This window comes from Plecotus auritus (genome assembly GCF_963455305.1).
Source record: "Plecotus auritus genome assembly, chromosome: 5".
NCBI lineage: Eukaryota > Metazoa > Chordata > Mammalia > Chiroptera > Vespertilionidae > Plecotus > Plecotus auritus.
In genome coordinates, this window is record NC_137776.1 from 39,455,769 (window position 1) to 39,477,928 (window position 22,160).

Genomic DNA, 22,160 nt, shown 5'->3' on the forward strand with positions numbered 1-22,160 from the left:
GTGCTTTCTTACTAGGTAAAGCTACCTTAAATATACAATAAAATAATTTCTAAGGAAAGTTTCCATAATATCTACTATAATACCCCCTAAGAATTATAACACTTGCTAATTAAATTTCTAGACAATCCGCTACAACTTTTAAAGCATAAAATAATATAACTTCTAGCCAAGAATTTTTTTATTATAATTGTATTACTGAAAATTAATTCTAAACAACTTTAAAAATATAGTATAATATTTCTGGTTTAATTAGAATATACATTGTACATGTATGTGCTAGCTTCTGAAAACAGAACAGAAAATAAGAAAGCCATGGCTTCTATCTTCAGAGAAGATAACTGTAAATACAAGGGTAGGCAAAAGTAAGTTGACACTTGTTTGTATAAAAATAATAGAAATAATACAATAAACAAATATAAATAATACAAGAATAAACTGTTTCATGTAATCACAACTGTGAACCCACTTTTTCCCAGCCCTATATTGGCGAGGAAGTAGACATTTCTTATTATTTAGGCTTTTTCTTATTATTTAGGCTTTTTCTAAGTTTATATAAGACACATCAGCAAAATAAATTCTAAAATTTATGTAATCTCTGTAGTAAAATATGTATTTTTCTACATTTCAAACTTATGATATACTAGAGGCCCAGTGCATGAAATTCAGGCAATTGAAGCGTGAGAGTCTAGCATGGAAGGGCAGGTCCCAGCTGACCTCTGGGCCCTGGGCAGCATCTGGGCCCCCAGTCCCCGACATGATCCCCTCTGCCTGAGTCATTGGGCCCCTGCCCAGCTCCCTCAGCACCACCACCAATGGTCACTGTCTGCAGGGCAATCGGCAGGGCAGTCTGGCCCTGCTGCACCCGCCTTGGCCTGGCGCTGCCCACTCACCTGCTCCACCATCCTGCCGCAGTCCCACTCTCATTGGGGCCCATCATGGCTGGCAGCACCTCCACTGCTGACACCCTCTATGTTCCGTGCCACCGCCTGGTGGTCAGTGCACGTCATAGTGAGCGGTCAAACTCCTGGTCGAGGGGAACATTTTGCATATTAGGCTTTTATTATATAGGATAATGCACATTAAATTATCTTTCTAAAGCCCTGATAGGGTGATTTAGATGTAGGCCTTTTGATATACCTTGTTATTGAGTCTTATATTCTTTGGTGACTTGTTTGAGGGAGAATGAATTACTGAAGGATTAAACAACTTTATTTGTCAGTTGCAGTTGACATTTAACATTATATTAGTTTCATGTGTACAACATAGTGATTAGACATTTATATAACTTACATAATTATTATAATACTAGAGGCCCAATGCATGAGATTCGTGCAAGGGGCTCAGCCCTCACAGCCCCTCGCAGCCTTGGCTGGCCCTTGCAGTCCGCCTGGCTTCGTCCGGAAGGTTGTCTGGGTGGTCGTTCTGCTGTTTGATCTAATTAGCATATTAGCTATTTATTATATAAGATTATTGACTATATACCCTGTGCTGTATTTTACAACCCCGTGACTGTTTTTATAACCCTCAACTTGTAGATCTTAATTCCTTCTCTTTTTTTCATCCATCCCTCACCCCCCTTCCCACTTAGCAACCATCAAAATGTTCTCTGTATCTATGACTTTTTTGTTGTTTGTTCATTTATTTTTTTAGATTTCACATATAAGTGAAATCATATATTTGTCTTTATTTGACTTATTTTACTTAGCATAATACCCTCTAGAACCATTCATATTATAGCAAATGGCAAGATTTCATTTTTTTATTGCTGACTAATATTCTATTACATATATATATATACCACTAAATCTTCTTTATTCATCTACCAATGGGCACCTAGGTTGCTTCCATATCTTGGCTATTGCAGGTAAATAATGCTGCAATTAACATAGAAGTGCATATATATTTTTGAATTGGTGTTTTTCATTTCTTTGGATAAATATCTTGAAGTGGAATTGTTGACAATATTATGGATGTCCCCCATTTTTCCCCCACTTTCCACCTCTCCACCCAGTTCCCACCCCACCCCAGGCCTTCACCACACTATTGTCTGTGTCCATGGGTTATGCATATTTGGATAGATGTTCTTTGGTTAGTCTCTTCCCACCCTCCCCTTCCCCTGCTCTTAGGTCTGTCAGTCTGTTCTATGCATCCATGTCTCTGGACCTATTTTGTTTGTCAGTTTATTTTATTGATTAGATTCTACATATAAGTAAGATCATGTGATATTTGTCTTTCTCTGTCTGGCTTATTTCACTTAGCATAATAATCTCCAGGTCCATCCATGCTGTCGCAAAGGGTAAGAGATTCTTCTTCTTTACAGCTGCGTAGTATTCCATTGTGTAAAGGTACCACAACAAAATTGGAGGGATCACAATACTGGATACCAATTTGTTTATTTTTGCTTTTGTTGCCTTTGCCCTAGAAGAGCCATTTAAATATTGCTAAGACCCATGTCAAAGAGTTTATTGCCGATGTTTTCTTCAGGGAGTTTTATGGTTTCAGAACTTATATTTAAGTCTTTAATCCATGTTGCGTTTATCTTTTGTTACAGTGTAGGCGAGTGGTTGAGTTTCACTCTATGGCAAGTGGTTGTCCAGTTTTCCCAGTACCTATTATTGAAGTTTCTGTCTTCTCTCCACTGTGTATTCTTGGCTCCTTTATCAAAAATTAATTGACCATATATGTGTGGGTTTATTTCTGGAACTCCTATTCTGTTCCTTTGCTCTCTGTGTGTTTTTATGCCAATACCATACTGTTTTGCTTGCTATAACTTCCATTCAAGTTTGAAATAAGGAAGTGTGATGCCTCTAGTTTTGTTCTTTCTCAAGATTGCTTTGGCTATTTGGGATTTTGTTGTTTCATACAAATTTTAGGATTGTTCTATTTATGTGAAAAATGCCATGGGGATTGATAGGGAGTGCATTGAATTTATAGATTGCTTTGCCTGTATAAACATTTTAACAGGATTATTCTTATCCATGAGCATGAAGTATCTCTCCATTTTTTTGTGTTTTTTTCAGTTTATTTCATCATTGTCTTATAGTGTTTAGTATGCAGGTCTTTCACCTCCTTGGTTAAGTTTATTCCTAGGTATTTTAAAAAATATATATATATCTTTATTGATTTCAGAGAGGAAGGGAGAGAGATAGAAACATCAATGATGAGAGAGAATCATTGATTGGCTACCTCCTGTATGTCCCTTACTGGAGATCAAGCCCACAACCCAGGCATGTGCCCTTGACCAGAATTGAACCTGAGACCCTTCAGTCCACAGGCTGACACTCTATCCACTAAGCCAAGCCAGCTAGGGCAATTCCTAGGTATTTTTAAATGTGATTGTAAATGGTATTACTTTCTTAATTTCTCTTTCTGATACTTTGTTATTACCGCATAGAGACACAACTGATTTTTGTATATTATATCCTGCAACTTAACTGAATTTATTAGTTTTAACAGATTTTTGGGTGCAGAATTCAAGCTTTTCTCTATGTGATATCATGTCATTTGCAAATAGAAAAATTTTGCTTGTTTCTGATTTTTTTTAAAACTTAATTGCTGTGGTTAGGGTTTCCAGTACTATGCTGAATAAAAGCGATGAGTGGGCATTCTTGTCTTTTTCCTGATCTTAGAGGAAAAGCTTTGTTTTCACCACTGAGTATATTAGCTGTGGGCCTGCCATATATGGCCTATATTATGTTGAGCTATGTTCCCTTTATACCAGCTTTGTTGAAGGTTATCATGAATGGATGTTGATCTAATGCTTTTTCTGCATCTATTGAGATGATCATATAATTTTTATCCTGCATTTGTTAATGTGCTATATCATCTTAATTTAGCAGATGTTGAACTATCCTTGCATCCCTGAAATAAATCCACTTGATTATGGTGTATGATCTTTTTAGTATTGTTGAATTCAATTTGGTAATATTTTGTTGAGGAATTTTGCTTCTATGTTCAGCCTGATGTGTAATTTTCTTTTCTTGTAGTGTCCTTGTCTAGTTTTGATGTCAGGGTAATGCTGGCCTCTTAAAACAAACTTGGAAGTGTTCCCACCTCTTGTATTTTTTGGAAGATTTTGAGAATTGGTATTAATACTTCTTTAATAGTTTGGTAGAATTTACCAGTTTATCTGGTTTAGGACTTTTGTTTGTTGGTAGGTTTTGATTACTAATCCAATCTCCTTACTAGTGATGTGTTTATTCAGATTTTTTATTTTCTTCACTGTTCAATTTGGTATATTGTATATTTCTAGGAATTTTTCCATTTCCTCTTGATTGTCTAATTTGTTGGCATATAATTGTTGATAGTAGTCTCATGATCCTTTGAGTTGTCATCTTTCATTTCTGATTTTTTAGATAGATAGAACATTGACTTGTTCTAATTTATGTATTCATTGGTTGTTTCTTGTATGTGCACTGATTGGAGATTGAACTTGCAACCTTGGCATATTGGGATGATGCTCTAATCAACTGAATACCCGGCCAGGGCTCATTTCTGATTTTGTGTCCTATTTCTTGGTGAATCTAGCTAATAATTTATAAACTCTTTTAAAAATAAGCAGCTTGTAGCTTCATTAATATTTATTTTTGTCCTTTTACACTCTATTTCATTTATTTCCAGATATTTCTTTCCTTCTGGTAACTTTGGGCTTCATTTGTCCTTTATCTTGTTTCTTGAAGTATATAGTTAGGTTGAGATCTTTTTTTTTTTTAAAAATGTAGGTTTATTGTTATAAACTTCATCTTAGAACTGCCATTTTTATTTGTCATTATTTCTTGTCTTTTTATTTCTTCTCTGATCTCTTGATTATTCAGTAGCATGTTGTTTAATCTCCATATGTGTGATTTTTCTAATTTTCTTGTAATTCATTTCTGACCATAATTGTATGAAATTAGAAAAGATGCTTGATGTGATTTAAAACTTCTTAAATTTATTAACACTTGTTTTGTGCCCTAACATATAATCTATTTTAGAAAATCTCCCCTGTGCACTTGAGAAGAATGTATATTCTGCTGCTTTTGGATGGAATATTTTGTGTCTGTTACGTCCTTCTGGTCTAACATATAATTTAAACCCAATGTTTCCTTATTGAATTTTTATCTAAATAATCTATCCATTGATGAAAGTGGGGGTTGACATACCTTACTATTATTGTATTGCTGCCGTAAGTCGGAATCCACCTACATCACTCACACGGAGCACATACACAGCAGTAATGAAGTGAAACAGTAAAAAAAATTTAAAAGAAAGATAACAATTCTTGACGTTTATTTGTGGTAAATACAGTAAATAATAAAAAACAAAGCACATATGTACATATGTTGAAATGACATTACTTTTTTTTTTTTTAATAAATGGTGATGGCGACATAACCATGAAACGATGTATGTTGAGTCCGCTGTAACCTGAGGACTGCCTGTATATTATTTCCTTTTCATCTTCAGAATCAATTTTATTCTTTAGGTATAGAAAATTTAATATGCATTAGGTTAATTTAACCTTTGTTTTTTAAAAAAAGTATTTTTATTGACTTCAGAGAGGAAGACAGAGGGAGAGATAGAAACATCAATGAGAAAGAATCATTGATTGGCTGCCTCCTGCACACCCCCTACTGGGGATGAGCCTGCAACCGGGCATGTGCCCTTGACCGGAATTGAACCTGGGACCCTTCAGTCTGCAGGCTGACGCTCTAGCCTGAGCCAAACAGGCCAGGGCTAATTTAACCTTTGTATTTTTCACTGAATACGTATAATTTAAGACCTTTTTCTGAGTTTGTTGGTAGACATAAGGTTTAAAACTAGACTAATTATTATACAAAAATTCCATTAAAATGGTTTAAAAATACTACTTCCTCATTAAAAAATTTCTCATATTAAGCAGCTTTGTAAATGTGCCCCATAGGAAACAATGTAGTATTTCTTTTCCAATGAATGTACCGCAAAGAAAATTTCTGCTTTGAATACTGTCAGAAAACAAAGAATCGACTGGTTCACTCCGGGCTGTCAGCACACCACCTCCCGGACTTGCCCTACGGCTATGGTGCCCCAGAGCCTCACACATCAACGCCCAGATCATGCAGCTGCACCACAGCAAGCACCACGTGGCCTATGTGAACAACCTGAACACCAGGGAGGTGAGGACGAGTACCGGGAGGCACGGAGAAGGGTGACATTACAACTCAAATAACTCTTCAGCCTGCCTGAAGGTCAACAGTGGAGGACATGTCAATCAGCATTTTCTCATCAGACCCAAGCCCTATTGACGGTGGCGAACCCAAAGGGGAATTGCTGGAAGTCATCAAACACGACTGGTTCCTTCGCGACATTTAAGGAGAAGTTAATTGATCGCTGTTTCTGCTGGCGTTCAAGGCTCAGGTGGGAGCTGGCCTGGTTTCCATAAGGAACAAGGATGCTTATCGATTGCTGCTTGTTCTAACCAGGATCCCCTTCAATGAACAGGTCTCATCTCATTCTACTTTTGGGGAATGATGTGCGGGAGCATGCTTATTACTTTCAGTATAAAAATGTCAGACCTGATTATCTGAAAGCTATTTGGAATGTAATCAACTGGGAAAATGTAACTGAGAGATACATGGCTTGCAAAAAGTATATCAGCATTACAGAAGGCTCTTTATGGCTGATTTTGTAGTAGTGCAGAGTCAACGTTTTCTTCAGGGTGCTAAAATACCCAGGAGGTTATGTCATCATAAAGCCATCAAAAGTATTACATCCCTTTACTATTGGGGCCCCTATGGAAGCCTTTCTGATCCTGTTCTATTGCATTTATAGATAATCTAGATTTTTACCCTAGTTGTTTAACAATATTAAATCCCCCCCCCCCACCGCCGCCCCACAAGGAAACAAAAGAACCAATTTAAAGAAAACTTTTACAATATAAATGTCATTATACAACAATTTCATTTTATTTTTCCTTTATCTTAATCACATACTTTAAGTAAAAAAGATATGAAAGATGTTAAAAACTGGAAAACTGAGATACGCAAGCATCATTAATACCAAAAACAGACATTCAGAATGGTTTCACATCGTCACATATTTAAACGTATCTCATTTTCAAATCTAGCTGCCTGACAGAATGCACTCTGGTCTGCTAGAAATGAATGGTGTGTTACCTGAGGCCACCTGCACACAACAATGGGGTTGCTGAGAGAAATGGCATCTTTAGAGGTGCTCTCCTGCACGAATGTGGCCATTAAAGCCTTGAATTCTGTCAGCGGTCTTTTAAATACCAATGATACTGATGTGATTGCACGATACACATTACTTACCATGACTCCCAGATAGCGCTGGCTTTACAGCTGATTCCACAGGCACATACTTAGGCCAAGTTACAGGATATATAACATTTCCTATTTATTTACTGTTTGTTTTTCAATTAAATTTGGAATTATACGTACAGGTAGTAGTATATAGGTGCCTGCATCCTTGTGTATGGATTCAGTGCCAGAACTGTGAATCTCACACACTTGGCCGTTTTGTACTCTCCTCAGTGTCCAGCACACTGGCATTCACATAACTAATACAGTAACCAGTAAATATTCACCAGGACTTCTTTAGGCATTCCATTTTAGGATTCTTACAGAAACAAGCCAATTCAAAAAATTTTCTAGGCTTTGAAAATTTAATAAATGAAAGGCACTTGCCATTACTGATGGTAATTCAAAAAGGTGGTGTTAAATTAAGGCTAGAAGTGGTAATTATTCTGTATGTGCCTACATGTGTAAAATGAGATCTAAGATAAGGAATTAAGGAATACACTAAAAACAACATGGGAGAGACTATGAAGAATAGGGTTATACTTGAAAATAAAAAAAATATTTTTTTTCTATAAATTGGAGCTATAAAATAGGAAATTTTGGGGAAGGAGGTAAAATGATATTTAAAAAACAAAACTCTTCCAATATTATAAAGCATAATCTTAATAGGTGTTTGGGAAAACTGAAGATATTTTTTAAATTCAATGACCTCTTTTTTTGCTCAACTGAAATTTTTACCATCACACACACTCTGAATTATAATTATTTGATTCCGAACAACTGAGAAACTAAAAGATCTCATTCTTAGATTTATATACTTTCCTTACAAAAATAACTTGTTATTGTGCCAATATTTATCTGAACATGATAGCCTCCAATTAATTGGAATGACCACGTTATCAATGAGTTATAGTGAAACTGTGAAGTTATTTTTCCTGTTTGAGTAACGAATAGACAAGAGTGAGAAACAACAACTATGAAGAAAAACTGGCAAATGAAAATAAAGGGTACACAACAAAAGAGCCCAGAAGGCAAAAACATAAATATTAGAAAGATGCTTCAAAAGTTCATTAGTATCACAGGGAAAACCTTTATGGAAAATATTTAGAAAATAAATTAACACATATCTTTAAAATATAGAACTCTAAATACTTGATATATTTGGGATACTCTACAGTGCCCTGTTAATTGTTGTACATATTTTTTTCTTCAGGTATTTCTGGATGCTGTAGAAATCTATAGAGTTTGCTTACTTACTGTTATAAAAATTTTTCTCAATTGTGGAAATTAAAATTAATTCTTCAACCTTTAAGAAAGAAAAGAATGAAGAATCTCTTCACTATAATACATCATGAAAATAGGGTATCTGTTTATTTTGCCACATCACATTTTTTTAAATGAAATATATGATTAGAGAATCAATTTCAGAGATGTTTCAGAAGAACAGGTGATTGAAAACCAAGTTCTCTTTTTTCAGGCGGGCCACAACACATTAAGTGATAAAGTTCACTTTGTATCACTTAGACATATACTAGTACAATAGCAGGCAGACTCATGTTCAAGCCAGCCAGCCCAAACATCATTTCTAGTAGTCAGCAATCTATGGCTCATGGACTGAATGTGGCTTGTGGTCTATTTGTGGATGGCCCTCAGCTAAGAGTGGTTTTTACATTTTTCAAAGGGTTGTAAACAAAGCAAAACAGCATATGTGACAAAGAACTGCTTATGGTCTACAAAGCCTAAAATATTTATGATCTGGCACATTATAGAAAGCTTGCAGACCTTTCATTCATACCAATGCTGTACAGAATTTAGACAGTGCAATTACAAGTCCAATATAATGTTCACTTATTCCCACCATGAATGTAGTAACAGTCTAAGAAGGTATCTTCTGATGTCATTTGTCAGAATTTCTTTTCAACTTTTCCTTCATCTTCACTATCATTAAAGTTCATCCTTCAACAATAATATAAAAGTAATTGAAAGAGAAAAGAAACATGAGATTATATTAAAAACAAGGTAAAATAGTATAAGCTAACCAAAAGTTTATCTTCTCAAAAATAATTACTCTATATTCTTATTTCATGAGCCCACCACATAAGAAGTGAACCTCTCCTACCTGTAACAATGGTAAAGGAAAGGGTATCACATCGTTCTTACCCAGGCAGATACTATCAATTATAGCTTTATACATTCAAAGTCATATTTTGATGTGCTCTTTAACTTAATTTCAGTTATGATATTTGATTTATGAGTAACTGTTTGCTATCTCAAATGTTAAACTTGAGAAAGTCACAAAACATCTTGAGAAAACATAGCTAAACAAACTATCAGAAAAACGTTTTTGTTTACTGAAACCAAGAAAATAAAGATTCATAACTATCTCTTTCCTGTTAGATTTGGAGAAAACATAATTCCCGAAGCAGGCTGTAAGACTTTCTATGTCGGGCTCTGTAGTTCTACCTAATGATTCTACGGAGCTAGACGTCCCTAGCCCTTTCCCAATGCTGTGCTGTTCTTCTGCCCCTTCACTGTATAGAAAAGGGATCTAAGAACCCTCATGTGATTGTACTAAACTCCATTCAGAAAGCACTCTAGCATTCATGGACTCTTTGGTCTAAGTCTGTCCTAGAATGCCATGATTTAAAGAAGAAAAATAATAAACAGCCCTTGCAAAGAACAGCAGGAGAAAGGTTGCAACTGCTTGATGGGTTAAAAATTCAAGGAGAGGCCAGGAGGTTCATGGGTTCCGAGACATCCTGACTAAGAACAAAAGAATATTTGCTATCCAAACGTGTCTGTCAGGAGGCTCCAGTATATTTATTCCTTTCCTAACAAGTCACTGCTTTACTTACATTTGAACAAAATGTAAATAATTTACAGCCGTAATTTCTTGTTAAGTGATTTTACTTGTCCAAATTTCTAAGCATTTCAGTATTTATAGACTACATTCTGATTCTCATATTTTCCAAAGAAGAATTTCCAACTACTTTCTATTTTTTGAAGCTTCATTTTCCCTGCTTATTCATACATATAAAATATAGGAAGAATAACTTTAGATAATGTTTGCAAAGTCAGCTCTAGACTTAGTCCTTACCTTATTTCTCATTCCATGTTTTTGGAGATTTTCCAATTTTTCATATATTAAAGAAGCAATCTCTTTTGCATCTCTGGAATCTATTTGCTCTCCCCCAATATTTCTCTAAAATTAAAAACACTTTCCTTATAATCTTTTAAGTATCTAATCAAAACATGACATTTGTATCTAAGAAACTTGAATAAAATAGTCCTTAAAGTTCTAAGTGTTCGAAACTCAAATTTCTTCAAGGAAATAATGCTACAAAAGTACAGTTAACCCATTATTTACCTGAAATAAATACTACTGATACTGTTATGAGAACATGGGAAAAACGCATTGTTAACTCCAAATGCCTGAAAACATTTAAGTTGTGTAAGAACAGATATGCCCAGAGGACTAAAATCATTCTAATCTAATACAATCTCTGACACAGACAAAACCACGACTAACTACTACAATGGAAAGCAATGCCTATCTCCTGGCTCTCCTCTGCCCACAGCAGGAAGGTGGCTGGGAGGGGACAGGTGACTATGCCCAACTCGGCTCATTTGGGATCTGGAGCCACCTGTTTCATTCCTCCTGGAGAGAACCCCACAATTATACGTTAGGATTTTGTTTCGTTGTATAACTGCCCATCAGGATTTGCATTTCTGTTTATTTCGTTATTCTACTTTGGCCTCCTCATCTAGCCTGGACTTCTGGATGCCAACCCTGCCTTTCAGTTTGGACAGGGATATTTTGGGTCCTAATCTGTCCTCTGGACTCCTCTAGACATAGGGTAACATCACATTTTCTCCTTTTTTAAAAGTATGTGTGTGTATGTGTGTGCGTGCATATATATATATAGATATCTTATGTATATCTATATATATTTTTAAATTTAAATCCTTTATTTTTAAAAGTATTACATGAGTCTCCTTTTTCCCCCATTGACCTCTCCCCGGCTGCTTCCACCCCCCAGCACATGTCCTCACCCCACTACTGTCTGTATCCATTGGTTCTACTCATGCATGCACACAAGTCCTTTGATCTCTTACCCCTCACCCCCTGCCTTCCCTCATAGGTTGGACAGTCTGTTTGATGCTTCTACGTCTCTGGTTCTATTTTTGTTCAACAGTTTATGTTGTTAATTATATTCCAATATATATATATATATATATTTTTACTAATTTCAGGGAGGGAGAGAGAGAGAGAAACATCAATGATGAGAGAGAATCATTGATCGGCTGCCTCATGCATGCCTTACACTGGGGATCAAGCCTGCAACTGGAGCATGTGCCCTGATCAGGAATCGAACCGGGACCTCCTGGTTCATAGGTTGATGTTCAACCACTGAGCCACCTAAGCCAGGCAATATTTTCAAAGAGCTCCCTCTATGGCCTGATCATTTCTATGATTGGTCATTTTACTGATATTTCTCTAACATCATTTTACATGATGTCACCCACTTCTCAGCTGTTCTGAGAATTGGGAAGCAAAGCTAGTGATTCCAAAGGAATTGGAGATTCAGGATCAGGTATAAAACCTTTCCCCCTCAAGTTATGCTTACCTTCTGCTGTTCTTAAAATAGAGTTAGCCTCTTGGACTAATCAAAATCCTTCACTGAAAAATCTAAATGTCTGACAATTCTAGATTTCTGAAATTCACCATTTAATTAATTTATTTAGCGCTATTTAAAAATGTATAATTACCAATACATAACATGAGACCTTAATCAGATACTCTTTCTCAAAAATATTATTTGAAATTATTTCATGTTTTATCAGAAAACATGAATATAGTACAAAGGAAATATTATTTTATCATAGTTCTAGTGCCAAAAATGTCATTCTTTTACTTGGGAAGACAGCAAAGGTCATGAGTCCTTTCAGTCAGCAATTATACTGGCTGATACACATATACTTTAAAAAAAATTATTTTTTTTTAGAGAAATAGAGGAGGGGGAGGTAGGGGAAGAGAGAAAAACAAACATCAATTTGTTGTTCCCCTTATTTATGCATTCATTGGCTGATTCTTGTATGTGCCCTAACCAGAGATTGAACTTGCAACCCTGGCATATTGTTACCACATTCTAACCAACTGAGCAACCTGGCCAGGGCCAGACATATGTTTTTGTATTAGTAATCATAGAAGTTATCACCTAAATTTGAAGACCCATTGGTTAGATATCTAGTTTCTTGTTGGGAAAAAACAAGTCACTGACCTAGAAAAGGAATTATGACTGCACCAACTTTTATAGCCTAAATTATTCATTAATAAATAGTCCACAAGATAAATACTCTGGTACTAAAGTCATTTCAAAAGTATTACAATAGTATACTATCCTTTCCTGGAAAAAAATTAATTATAAAGGTACTATATGTTAATTCCATAAAAGTAGGAAATATAAAACTTCACAGAAAGTAAATAATTACCTCGAATTCTATCACCCATAGAAAACCATGATTAGTATTTTGGTTTGTCTCTTGAGTAATTTTCCTATTCATGAGTGTAAAAATTTTAAGGCAATGGAGATCATAGCAACTGTGAGACACAAAACCTTTTAAAATCATTTAGTGTATATATAAAAAGGACTGGGTTTCAATAATCCTATATAATAAAGAGGTAATATGCAAATTGACCGTCACTCCAACACACAAGATGGCCACCCCCATGTGGACACAAGATGGCCACCACAAGGTGGCCAGCAGGGGACGGCAGTTGGGGGGGTACCAGATCTTCAGGGGAGGGCAGTTGGGGAGAACCAGGCCTGCAGGGGAGGGCAATTGGGGGGAACCAGGCCTGCAGGGGAGGGCAGTTGGGGGCGACCAGACCAGCAGGGGAGGGCAGTTGTGGGGAACGAGGCATGCAGGGGAGGGCAGTTGCGGGGAACGAGGCATGCAGGGGAGGGCATTTGGGAATGACCTGGCCTGCAGAGGAGGGCAGTTGAGGGGGACCAGGCTGGCAAGGGAGGGCAGTTAGGGGTGACTGAGCCAGTAGGGGAGGACAGTTCCGGGCGACCAGGCCCACAGGGGAGGGCAGTTAGGGGTGACCAGGCCAGCAGGGGAGGGCAGTTAGGGGCAATCGGTTCGGCAGGGGAGCAGTTAGGCATTGACCAGGCTGGCAGGGAAGTGGTTAGGGGGTGATCAGGCTGGCAGGCAGAAGCAGTTAGGGGCAATCAGGCAGGCGAGCAGTTGGGAGCCAGCAGTCCTGGATTGTAAGAGTGATGTTCGACTGCCCGTTTAGGCCTGATCCCAGTGGGAATTGGGCCTAAATGGGCAGTTGGACATCCCTCAAAGGGTCCCAGATTGGAGGGTGCAGGCTGGGCTGAGGGACACCCCATCCCTTTGTGCACGAATTTTGTGACCGGGCCTCTAGTATGCAATAAGATAATGACAAAGGGAGAAGAAGCTAGAAAAGAGCATTACTCAGTCTAAACAAAAACTCTTTTGGGCTTGGCCTGCTAAAGGAAAGAAAAAATCTGTACGTACCTTTGCTCTTTCGTAGGGAAAGAATTTAACAGTTGGATAGGCTCTGATACCAGCTTTCTGGCATGTTTGAGCATTGGCCTGACAGTCTACTTTTCCAGCTTTCACTTTTCCTTTAATCATCTGAAAAAAAGACAAATATGGTTTAACCATTCTCTTTGGCATAAAGTATTTTGGCAACCACAAAGCAATGTGATACTAAAAATTTCAAATCTTTATAAACCTAAGGATTTGTTATTTAAAACATTTCAATCCTTCCCATTCAAATAAGATTGCTTCCAAATTCTTACTGGCGCTTTGCATTTCTATTTGTCCAGGACCATGTCTCCAATAGCAATAATTTCTTCTTTACCTTATCAAAAAAATTGAGCTTTGCCCTAAATGACCTCAACTTCTTGGTACCCACACCTGTCTGTCACAGCACAAACATCTCAGACGGTCTTCTCCCTGTCTTTCTCTGGTTTCAGGTGCTGAGGTAGCACTCATCTTGTGGAAGGCTGACTACTCCAGCTACACTCTCCAGTTGTCTAACAGAGCTCTTACTTTCTCTAGCGTATACACATCCGATCAAAAAAGGATTCCTTCCTTAACTGCAGGGAAGGAATTAATTGAAGGAAAAAGGGAACAAGCAGAAGTGAGGCTTCTGGCTATTAAGGTTAGGTAGATAATGTTGTCATCTAAGGAGGGGAAGAGAGAGAAAGAAATAAACATTCATTTGTTGTCCCACTTATTTATGCATTCATTGGCTGATTCTTGTATGTGCTCTGACCAGAGATTGAACCTGCAACCTTGGCTACTGGGACTATGCTCTAACCCAGTGGTCGGCAAACCGCGGCTCGCGAGCCACATGCGGCTCTTTGGCCCCTTGAGTGTTCTAATGCTACTTCTTCAAAATAGACTCGCCCAGGCTGAAAACCGACTTCTGCGCATGGGCCATGAAGTTTCAATCGCACTGTATGTGCGCGCCCGCACGTGGTATTTTGTGGAAGAGCCACACTCAAGGGGCCAAAGAGCCGCATGTGGCTCGTAAGCCACGGTTTGCCGACCACTGCTCTAACCAATTGAGCAACCTGGCCAGGGCCAGACATATGCTTTTGTATTAACAATCATGTAAGTTATCACCTAAATTTGAATTTGAAGACCCAGTGGTTAGATGTCTAGTTTCTTGTTGAAAAAAAAAAAAAAGTCACTGACCCCAAAACAGAATTAGGTAGAGATGTTGGCTAACTTTTTAAATAAAGAATGACACACACTGCAAAGATTATAGTTGTAGAAATGAAATAGTTTTTAAAATTCAGGGGAAACTTTTAAGAAAAAATAAAAATTATATTTAAAACGTTTCAGCTAATTATTAAAACATGCATGTGATTACAATTTATTTAAGTAGGTAGACAAGACTTACCCTAGCTAAGAGCTCAAACTCTGGAGCAAAATTTTGGCAAGGTCCACACCACGGAGCATAGAAGTCAACCACCCAATGGTTTTTTCCTTGTAAAACTTTTTCACTGAAGGTCTGAGGTGTAAGATCTATAGATGCTTGAGGCAAAAATCTGAGGCAAAAATCAAAATTATTTTTCATTATACAAAATCAAAGCAAACTTCTAAAATATAACGCTGCAAAAGTCTTTAAGTTAAAAATGACTTTAAAGAATGACAGTGTAATAAACCACAACCTTATCTTTGGTAAGTTATAATTTTTTACTAAGTGCTTTAAAACACTAGAATTTTAAATAACTCAGAGTAAATTTAATTATAGACATAAGAAGAAGGTAAATAATATTAAATCCATTTCATACAATAATATATTTTAGTTACTCACCCTAGACCCCAAATTCTTAGGGAATAGGCATCCCTATTCCAACCATTGTAACTACTGCAAAAAGAAAAATATATGTCAGTTGTAAATAGAATTTTTCATTATTGGATATGTTCAGAAAACAATCTCATTGTAGCAATTTAAAGATAAGTTTAATCCAATGACTTTATCTAATATCTCTCTTCTCAGATACACCTAGCTATAAACACCATTTACATGGCTTCCCAAATATATTTTTCACTGGTCTTAATGTCTTTTTGTGTTCCAGACAGACCTGAACGTGTAGCTGCTTGCTGGACACCTACAACCTCATGGGAATGACAAAACGAAAAATGTCCAAGGCTTTAGTTTCTGAACCTTTACTCCAGTTACTACTGTCTGTAAAATTCATACCCATTTTTAAGAGCCACATCACAAATGTAGTATTTCATGATTTTTCTCATAGTTGTGATTCCATTTCATGATTTTTCTCAGAGTTGTGATTCCTTCCTCCTTTGAAATCCATGGTTCATTTTTACTTCTTAAATAATATTTACTATATTTTGCCTTGCGTTTTCCAGTTTTCTACCTGAAAAGCCATGTGGTATTGTGGAAACATAGGCATTGAGACAGACCTGGGTTCTAACTCCAACTTCAAACCTTAGCAGCTGTTATCTAAGTTAATCTAAGGCCTTTGAATCTGTTTACTTATCTGATAAGTAATAGTATAGGAAGGGTAATAATTTTTGTTTTTTTTCAGGGTATGTGTGAGGACTAGAGATAATGTGAGCAAAGATCTAGTATAGTACCTGAAACTAACCAGGGACTTAATAAAGGTTAGTTCTTTCTCTCCTTATTTCTTCTTTACTGGATTGTCAGCTTCATGAACAGTGTTAATTGTTCAATTCTCTTTTCATTTTCCAAAGTTCTCATTAGCACACTATTTCAAGCATGGTGAGCTCCCAAAAAAATACTTGTTGCGTTAACTTTTATTTAGTCAGAATAACTTTTAAATGTTAGCTGTATAAATGATTATAGTAAGTGCCTTAAAATTTTAGACAGTACTTACTGATATTGATAAGCTTTATTTGATTTTGGGGGGAAAAATCTTATCTCAGGATATCTTCTAACATTTTCTTCAGCACAAAAAGAATGATACTGTTGGCAGTCTATGCTGCCCACATTGATTAGTCCAGTTAATGTCTGGAAAAGAAAAAGAGGAGACAAATATATCAAAGTGATTAGAAAAAAATTACCTCCACAACTACTTTATATATGTTTGCAATAGAGAAACTATCACTGAGACGATTATCATATTATTTACTAGTATCAGCGATTTTCATCAAATAAAAAAAAATATATATATATATTAGAACATTTAGAGTAATAAACTGGAAATCTAATTTTGTAGTTAAGAACTCACTATAATTATTGCATATTAAACAAATGATTTCATTCACCTATTATATAGAGAAAATAATTTTAAAAAACACCAATTTATTTATTTATTTTTTAAATTCTCACTCAAGGATGTTTTTCCATTGATATTTAGAGAGAGTGGAACAAAGAGGGAAAGACAGAGTGAAATATCGATGTGAGAGGAACACATTGATTGGTTTCCTCCTGTACATGCCCTGATTAGGACCTGGCCAGGGAGGATCCTGCAACTAGATTACATGCACTTGACCGGAATTGAACCTGCGACCCTTTGGTCCACAGGCCGACGCTCTATCCATTGAGCCAAATAGGCCAGGGTGAGAAAATGAAAATTTTTTCTAAAATTCAAAGTGTTAGAAACCAAGAACAAATGAAGGTCTTGGCAATGGTATTTCAGAGTTACTTTTTCCAATGGAGACATGGGCTGTGGGCAGCACATGGACTCATAGCTAAATTTAAAAATTTTAATGAAAAGAGCACAAAGTTATATTATCTCAAATGTTGAGATACCAGATATCACTTTAACTCAGGTTTGTTCATGTTTTATCTTAGAAATAAACATAAAGTAGTTACTGTATTTTCCATTCTGGTACTTAAATCTTTTCTTTCCAATCTTTCATGATTTATATAACACTATGTCTATTTGTACGAAATTTAAAAAATCCTAATAGTGTTGTAGATCAAAGCTATTTTTAAGTCCTACAATATTGTGAAGACACTATATTTGAGCTCTAAAAATAAAAATAAAGGAGACCTTTGGGTTGACGTTGGCAGAAATTTGGTCAAACACATACGGAGTGAAACACAAAAAATGGTAAATTATTCTAATACCATTCATATACCAGACGGAAGCTAAGTTGAAATCCAAGTGGTATGATCAGAACTGTTAAGTTATAATCTAGAGGTGGGTTTACTCATGCCAGTTTCATAATAATTCTGTTAAATAAACATTCTTAGTAAATGTTTAGATTTAAAATAAATGATTTTACTATACCCGGGCCATTCTTTTCCATTCTGGCATTAAAACTTGACATGGATGACACCACGGAGAATAGAAATCAACCATCCAGACTTCATCATGTTTTCTTTGTTTAACTAGTTCATTGAAAGTGGTGGGTGACAGGGAGATCACTGAAGGATTCATAAGATCCTAAAAACAATACAGCTTCCATTATAACAGATATAGAAAAAGAGCTGTTCATATATTCTTGGCAAATGGTTGGTATCAGTCATTTAGAAAAATGTTTTTGAATAATAAAAAGATACTTAAGGATATTTAAAGAGCATTTATAGTGAATTAATTTAAAAAGAAAGAAATGATCCCAATTTTTTATTAAGTTTGGATTTTTTCCTATCAGTCTTCTTAAATTAAGGTATATTCTGTTCCTATTTCTATTTATCACTAAAATAAAGACAACTTTAAGATTATGAGATGAGGCAAGATTTTCAAGAGCTTCCCAGATGTGTACATAAGATATAGTTCTGTTTTAGAACCAATGATTGGTTTGGAAATGGCTCTTTAATTAATAATGGAAAGCCTATTAGTCTATTTTCCTGACATTCTGACTGGAGACACTGCACAACCTCTCTACAAATCACTCGCTCCAAATGCTGTTTTAACAAAGCTTTAGTCTATCATGATTGGGTAATATTAACGAAGATGTTAGCTTCACTGGGGGAAAACTCAAAAATCAAAACAACACAAAATCAAAAACTATTATTCTGGAGGAGGATGGAGAGAAAAGGACAGAGAATGGTCACTACATAAATAATCTAAAATTTTTCATTCTTAAGAAACCTGTTTAACTATTTTAGTCAATTAATATTATTAGTGGGGAAAAAGGAGATGCTATAGATATAGGGCACTTCTGTGCTGATAACGGGTGTGGCACAGCTGCCCAGGCTTGAAAGAGGCCCTCCATTGGGGGTTGGGCTAGACTGCCCTTCCTCACCCACACATTTCCTGGATGATACTGAGTTTACGCCTATCTCGTCTCTATGGATAGACCTAAAAGAAGCTGTGGTGGTTCTAGCTGAGACAACATGGAGAGGGGGTGGCAAAGCTTTATGTGAAAATATAATTCCAATGTATTCAAGAAATAGTTGTGCCCACTAAGTACAAGGCACTGAACTAGATAATAAACAAAACACAGACTTATTCTTAGTCTATAGTAAGTACATAATAAGAGTAAAACATTAGAAAAATGTAAGAAATTCATTTCCTTGTCAGAAAATAATGTGTTGGTATGAGAATAAATCCTGTTATTAAACATGATTAAGTATTTATACAAAGAGTATACACACACAGAAAGATTTACAGCCATGAACTTAAAATAACTTACATTACCTCTATAATTTATAATACTACAGAATTAAAGTAACTTAAATACCTCTATGAACTCCAAGATATGTTCAGCAGAGTGATGGCCTTCATATTCATGAACATTGGACTGGTTGAACACCACTGTTGTTGGATAAGCCTGAATGTTATACTGTTAAGAATGAGAAGACAAATTAAACATGGTTTTATACATTTAACCAATTTGTTTCAAATTTATAACCAGTTTGCCTTTATTTAAGTAATATGATTTAAAAAACCCATTGCTAAATTGCTGGTGACTGAAAAATTTTAGCCTGGACAAAATTTGCAAAAGAACTGGATTCACAGTTGTACTGATGAATACCTAACCCTTACTTATAGGTACTACATCCTATCTAATAAAAGGGTAATATGCAAATTAACCATCACTCTGTCACAAAGATGGTGGTGTCCAGTCCTCTCAGCCCTGCTGGAGTCCCCTAGTCCCAGGGGGAAGGTGGGTAGCGTGAGGGGCTTGGTGGAATGCTTGCTTCGTCGCCACGGCGACGAGGCAAGCGTTCCACCCCGGCCGTGGAGGGCCTCTGGGCAGCGGGTGCGGAGCGGCCAGGCCATGCAGAGCGCTACTGGCGCACAGATTCGTGCACAGGGCTACTAGTAAGACATAAAATCCAAAGGCATCAAATGCAGGGAAGTGATCATGGATAATTATGAGCTTGGTCCCTTTTTACTCCCCTGAACTTAGTTTAAGTTGAACATTTTTTATGTTTGTTGCATTTCCTCTTTTGCGATGTCTGTAAACTTTTTTTCAAGAAATTTTTAAAAATTGATTTATTGTCTTTAGCCCTAACTGGTTTGGCTCAGTGGATAGAGCGTCAGCCTGCGGACTCAAGGGTCCCAGGTTTGATTCCGGTCAAGGGCACGTACCTTGGTTGCGGGAACATCCCCAGTAGGGGGTGTGCAGGAGGCAGCTGATTGATGTTTCTCTCTCATTGATGTTTCTAACTCTCTCTCCCTCTCCCTTCCTCTCTGTAAAGAAGCAATAAAAAAAAAAAAAAAGAAAAAAAAATTGATTTATTGTCTTTAAATATTCTGGCCTGTAAGGCTTTGTCAGTTATATGTGCAGCCTGTTTCCTTAACTTTATAGTGTCTCTTTGGTAATAGTTTTTACATTTAATGTAGTCAAATTCATTCATATTCATTGATTTTTATATTTAGCTTTTGTGTGTGGAGAAATTAGTCCTCACACAGATGCCATAAACATTTCATCCTACATTCACTTCCATTTATCTTTTTAAAAAAAGTTTTAGTTTTTATAAATTTTGATTTAAAATACACACAAAAAAACAATAAAGTCTCATGTACTCTTGGGACTACAATAATCATTTACTCACGGCTTTTTTTTTTTTAATATGTTTTTATTGATTTTTTTAGAGAGAGAGGAAGGGAGAGGGATAGAGACAGAAGCATTGAGGAGAGAGAAGCATTGATCGGCTGCCTTCTGCATGTCCCCTACTGGGGATCAAGGCCAAAACTTAAGCATGTGCCCTGACCAGGAATCAAACTGTGATCTCTTGGTTCATGAGTCAACACTCAACCACTGAGCCACTGTGGCCAGGCCTCATGGCTACTCTTAATTCCTCTATACTTCCTCCCACTCTACCCTATCCCAAGATTATTTTAAAGATAATTCCAGATAACTTATCATTTCATTCAGAAATATTTCAGTATATTAAAAACATATATTTCCCCCAAATATAACCACACTATCATTTTCATATCTAAAAATTAACAATTCCTGAAAATCATTAGACTAAATTTACACTTGAATGGCATGTCTCCTAAGTCTTTAATCTTCTTTCCCTTTTAATAAATGTGTCCAATAAACTGGGTGTTTGTCCTATAAAGTCCTCTACATGAGGGGATTTGCAAATTGCACACCCATGTTGTCACTTAATCTATTCTTCAAAACACTAATAGAGCTGATGACTTGATTTAAATTTTTTCCAAGAATATTTTATAGGGGGCATTGCATACTTTCATCATGAGGTATATAATTTCTAGTACTTTTTAGAACTGAAGAGTGAATATTAATTAACCTCATATCTCATTCATTTTAATTTCCTTCGATTAGCTATCCGATTACAAGGAAAGCCAAAGAATAAAGCTATCAACTGCCAAAAGGAAATATTAAGTTAAAAAAATATAAAGATCTTAAATAATTGAAAAATCATATATTTTATCAAGTCAACTAAATATTTTCCTGAGTTTAATAAATAAGACTATATCTACACTTAACTACATATATTATCATGTTTTAATCCATCATAATTTTGTTGAAATTATTCGTTTAAACAATTTGTTACTATTCTAAATGTAGATGTATTTTTGAAAAGGTTATTATTTTAATATCAGATTAATTAGAAAACACTTTTAATACTTTGCCTTACCATGTTACAAAGTCCCTCATGAACTGTACAATCTAGTGTACCAAATTTAAGCTGACCATAAAGATGCTTTGATGCTTTTCGTAACTCTGGTAATAAAGCTCGACATGGTGGACACCACTACAAAAGAGAAAATATTCATAAGCACTGAGCCAAATAAAAAGAACAACAAAAACTTACATCATTTTTGCAGCAAGCAATTTAAGTAAGACAAACCACACTTAGTTGCAAATCTTATGCTTGTATATACTTAATCCTTAGAGGGAGGTACATCAGTGCTCTCTTAGATACAATATGTGTTTGTAGCCAAACTGTATCCATGGTTCAAGGTTATCTAGAAAA

General features: G+C 36.1%; 1 protein-coding gene and 1 pseudogene across 5 annotated transcripts in view; one reads left to right on the top strand and one right to left on the bottom strand.

Annotated features, from left to right (window-relative positions):
- The first annotated feature begins 6,073 nt into the window (after positions 1-6,073).
- Positions 6,074-6,660, top strand: LOC308247802 (superoxide dismutase [Mn], mitochondrial-like; annotated as a pseudogene). Its single transcript has one exon. The product of its transcript is annotated as a superoxide dismutase [Mn], mitochondrial-like (transcript).
- Positions 6,661-6,869: 209 nt separating this feature from the next.
- The window catches only part of DNAJC10 (DnaJ heat shock protein family (Hsp40) member C10), a gene marked incomplete at its 3' end in the record, with an annotated part of 36,923 nt that continues 21,632 nt past the window's right edge, over positions 6,870-22,160 (bottom strand). For 2 of the 4 annotated variants that reach the window (XM_080667444.1, XM_080667443.1), the window contains exons 15-23: positions 21,822-21,938; positions 19,445-19,546; positions 18,049-18,204; positions 16,687-16,820; positions 15,642-15,695; positions 15,225-15,372; positions 13,826-13,945; positions 10,374-10,478; positions 6,870-9,232 (exon numbers count right to left, since the gene is read on the bottom strand). In XM_080667444.1, coding sequence (XP_080523570.1) covers positions 9,221-9,232; positions 10,374-10,478; positions 13,826-13,945; positions 15,225-15,372; positions 15,642-15,695; positions 16,687-16,820; positions 18,049-18,204; positions 19,445-19,546; positions 21,822-21,938 — 948 coding nt within the window. Of the gene's footprint in view, positions 9,233-10,331; positions 10,479-13,825; positions 13,946-15,224; positions 15,373-15,641; positions 15,696-16,686; positions 16,821-18,048; positions 18,205-19,444; positions 19,547-21,821; positions 21,939-22,160 lie in introns of those variants that run through there. The other 2 variants (XR_013960564.1, XM_080667442.1) reach the window with 2 other exon arrangements.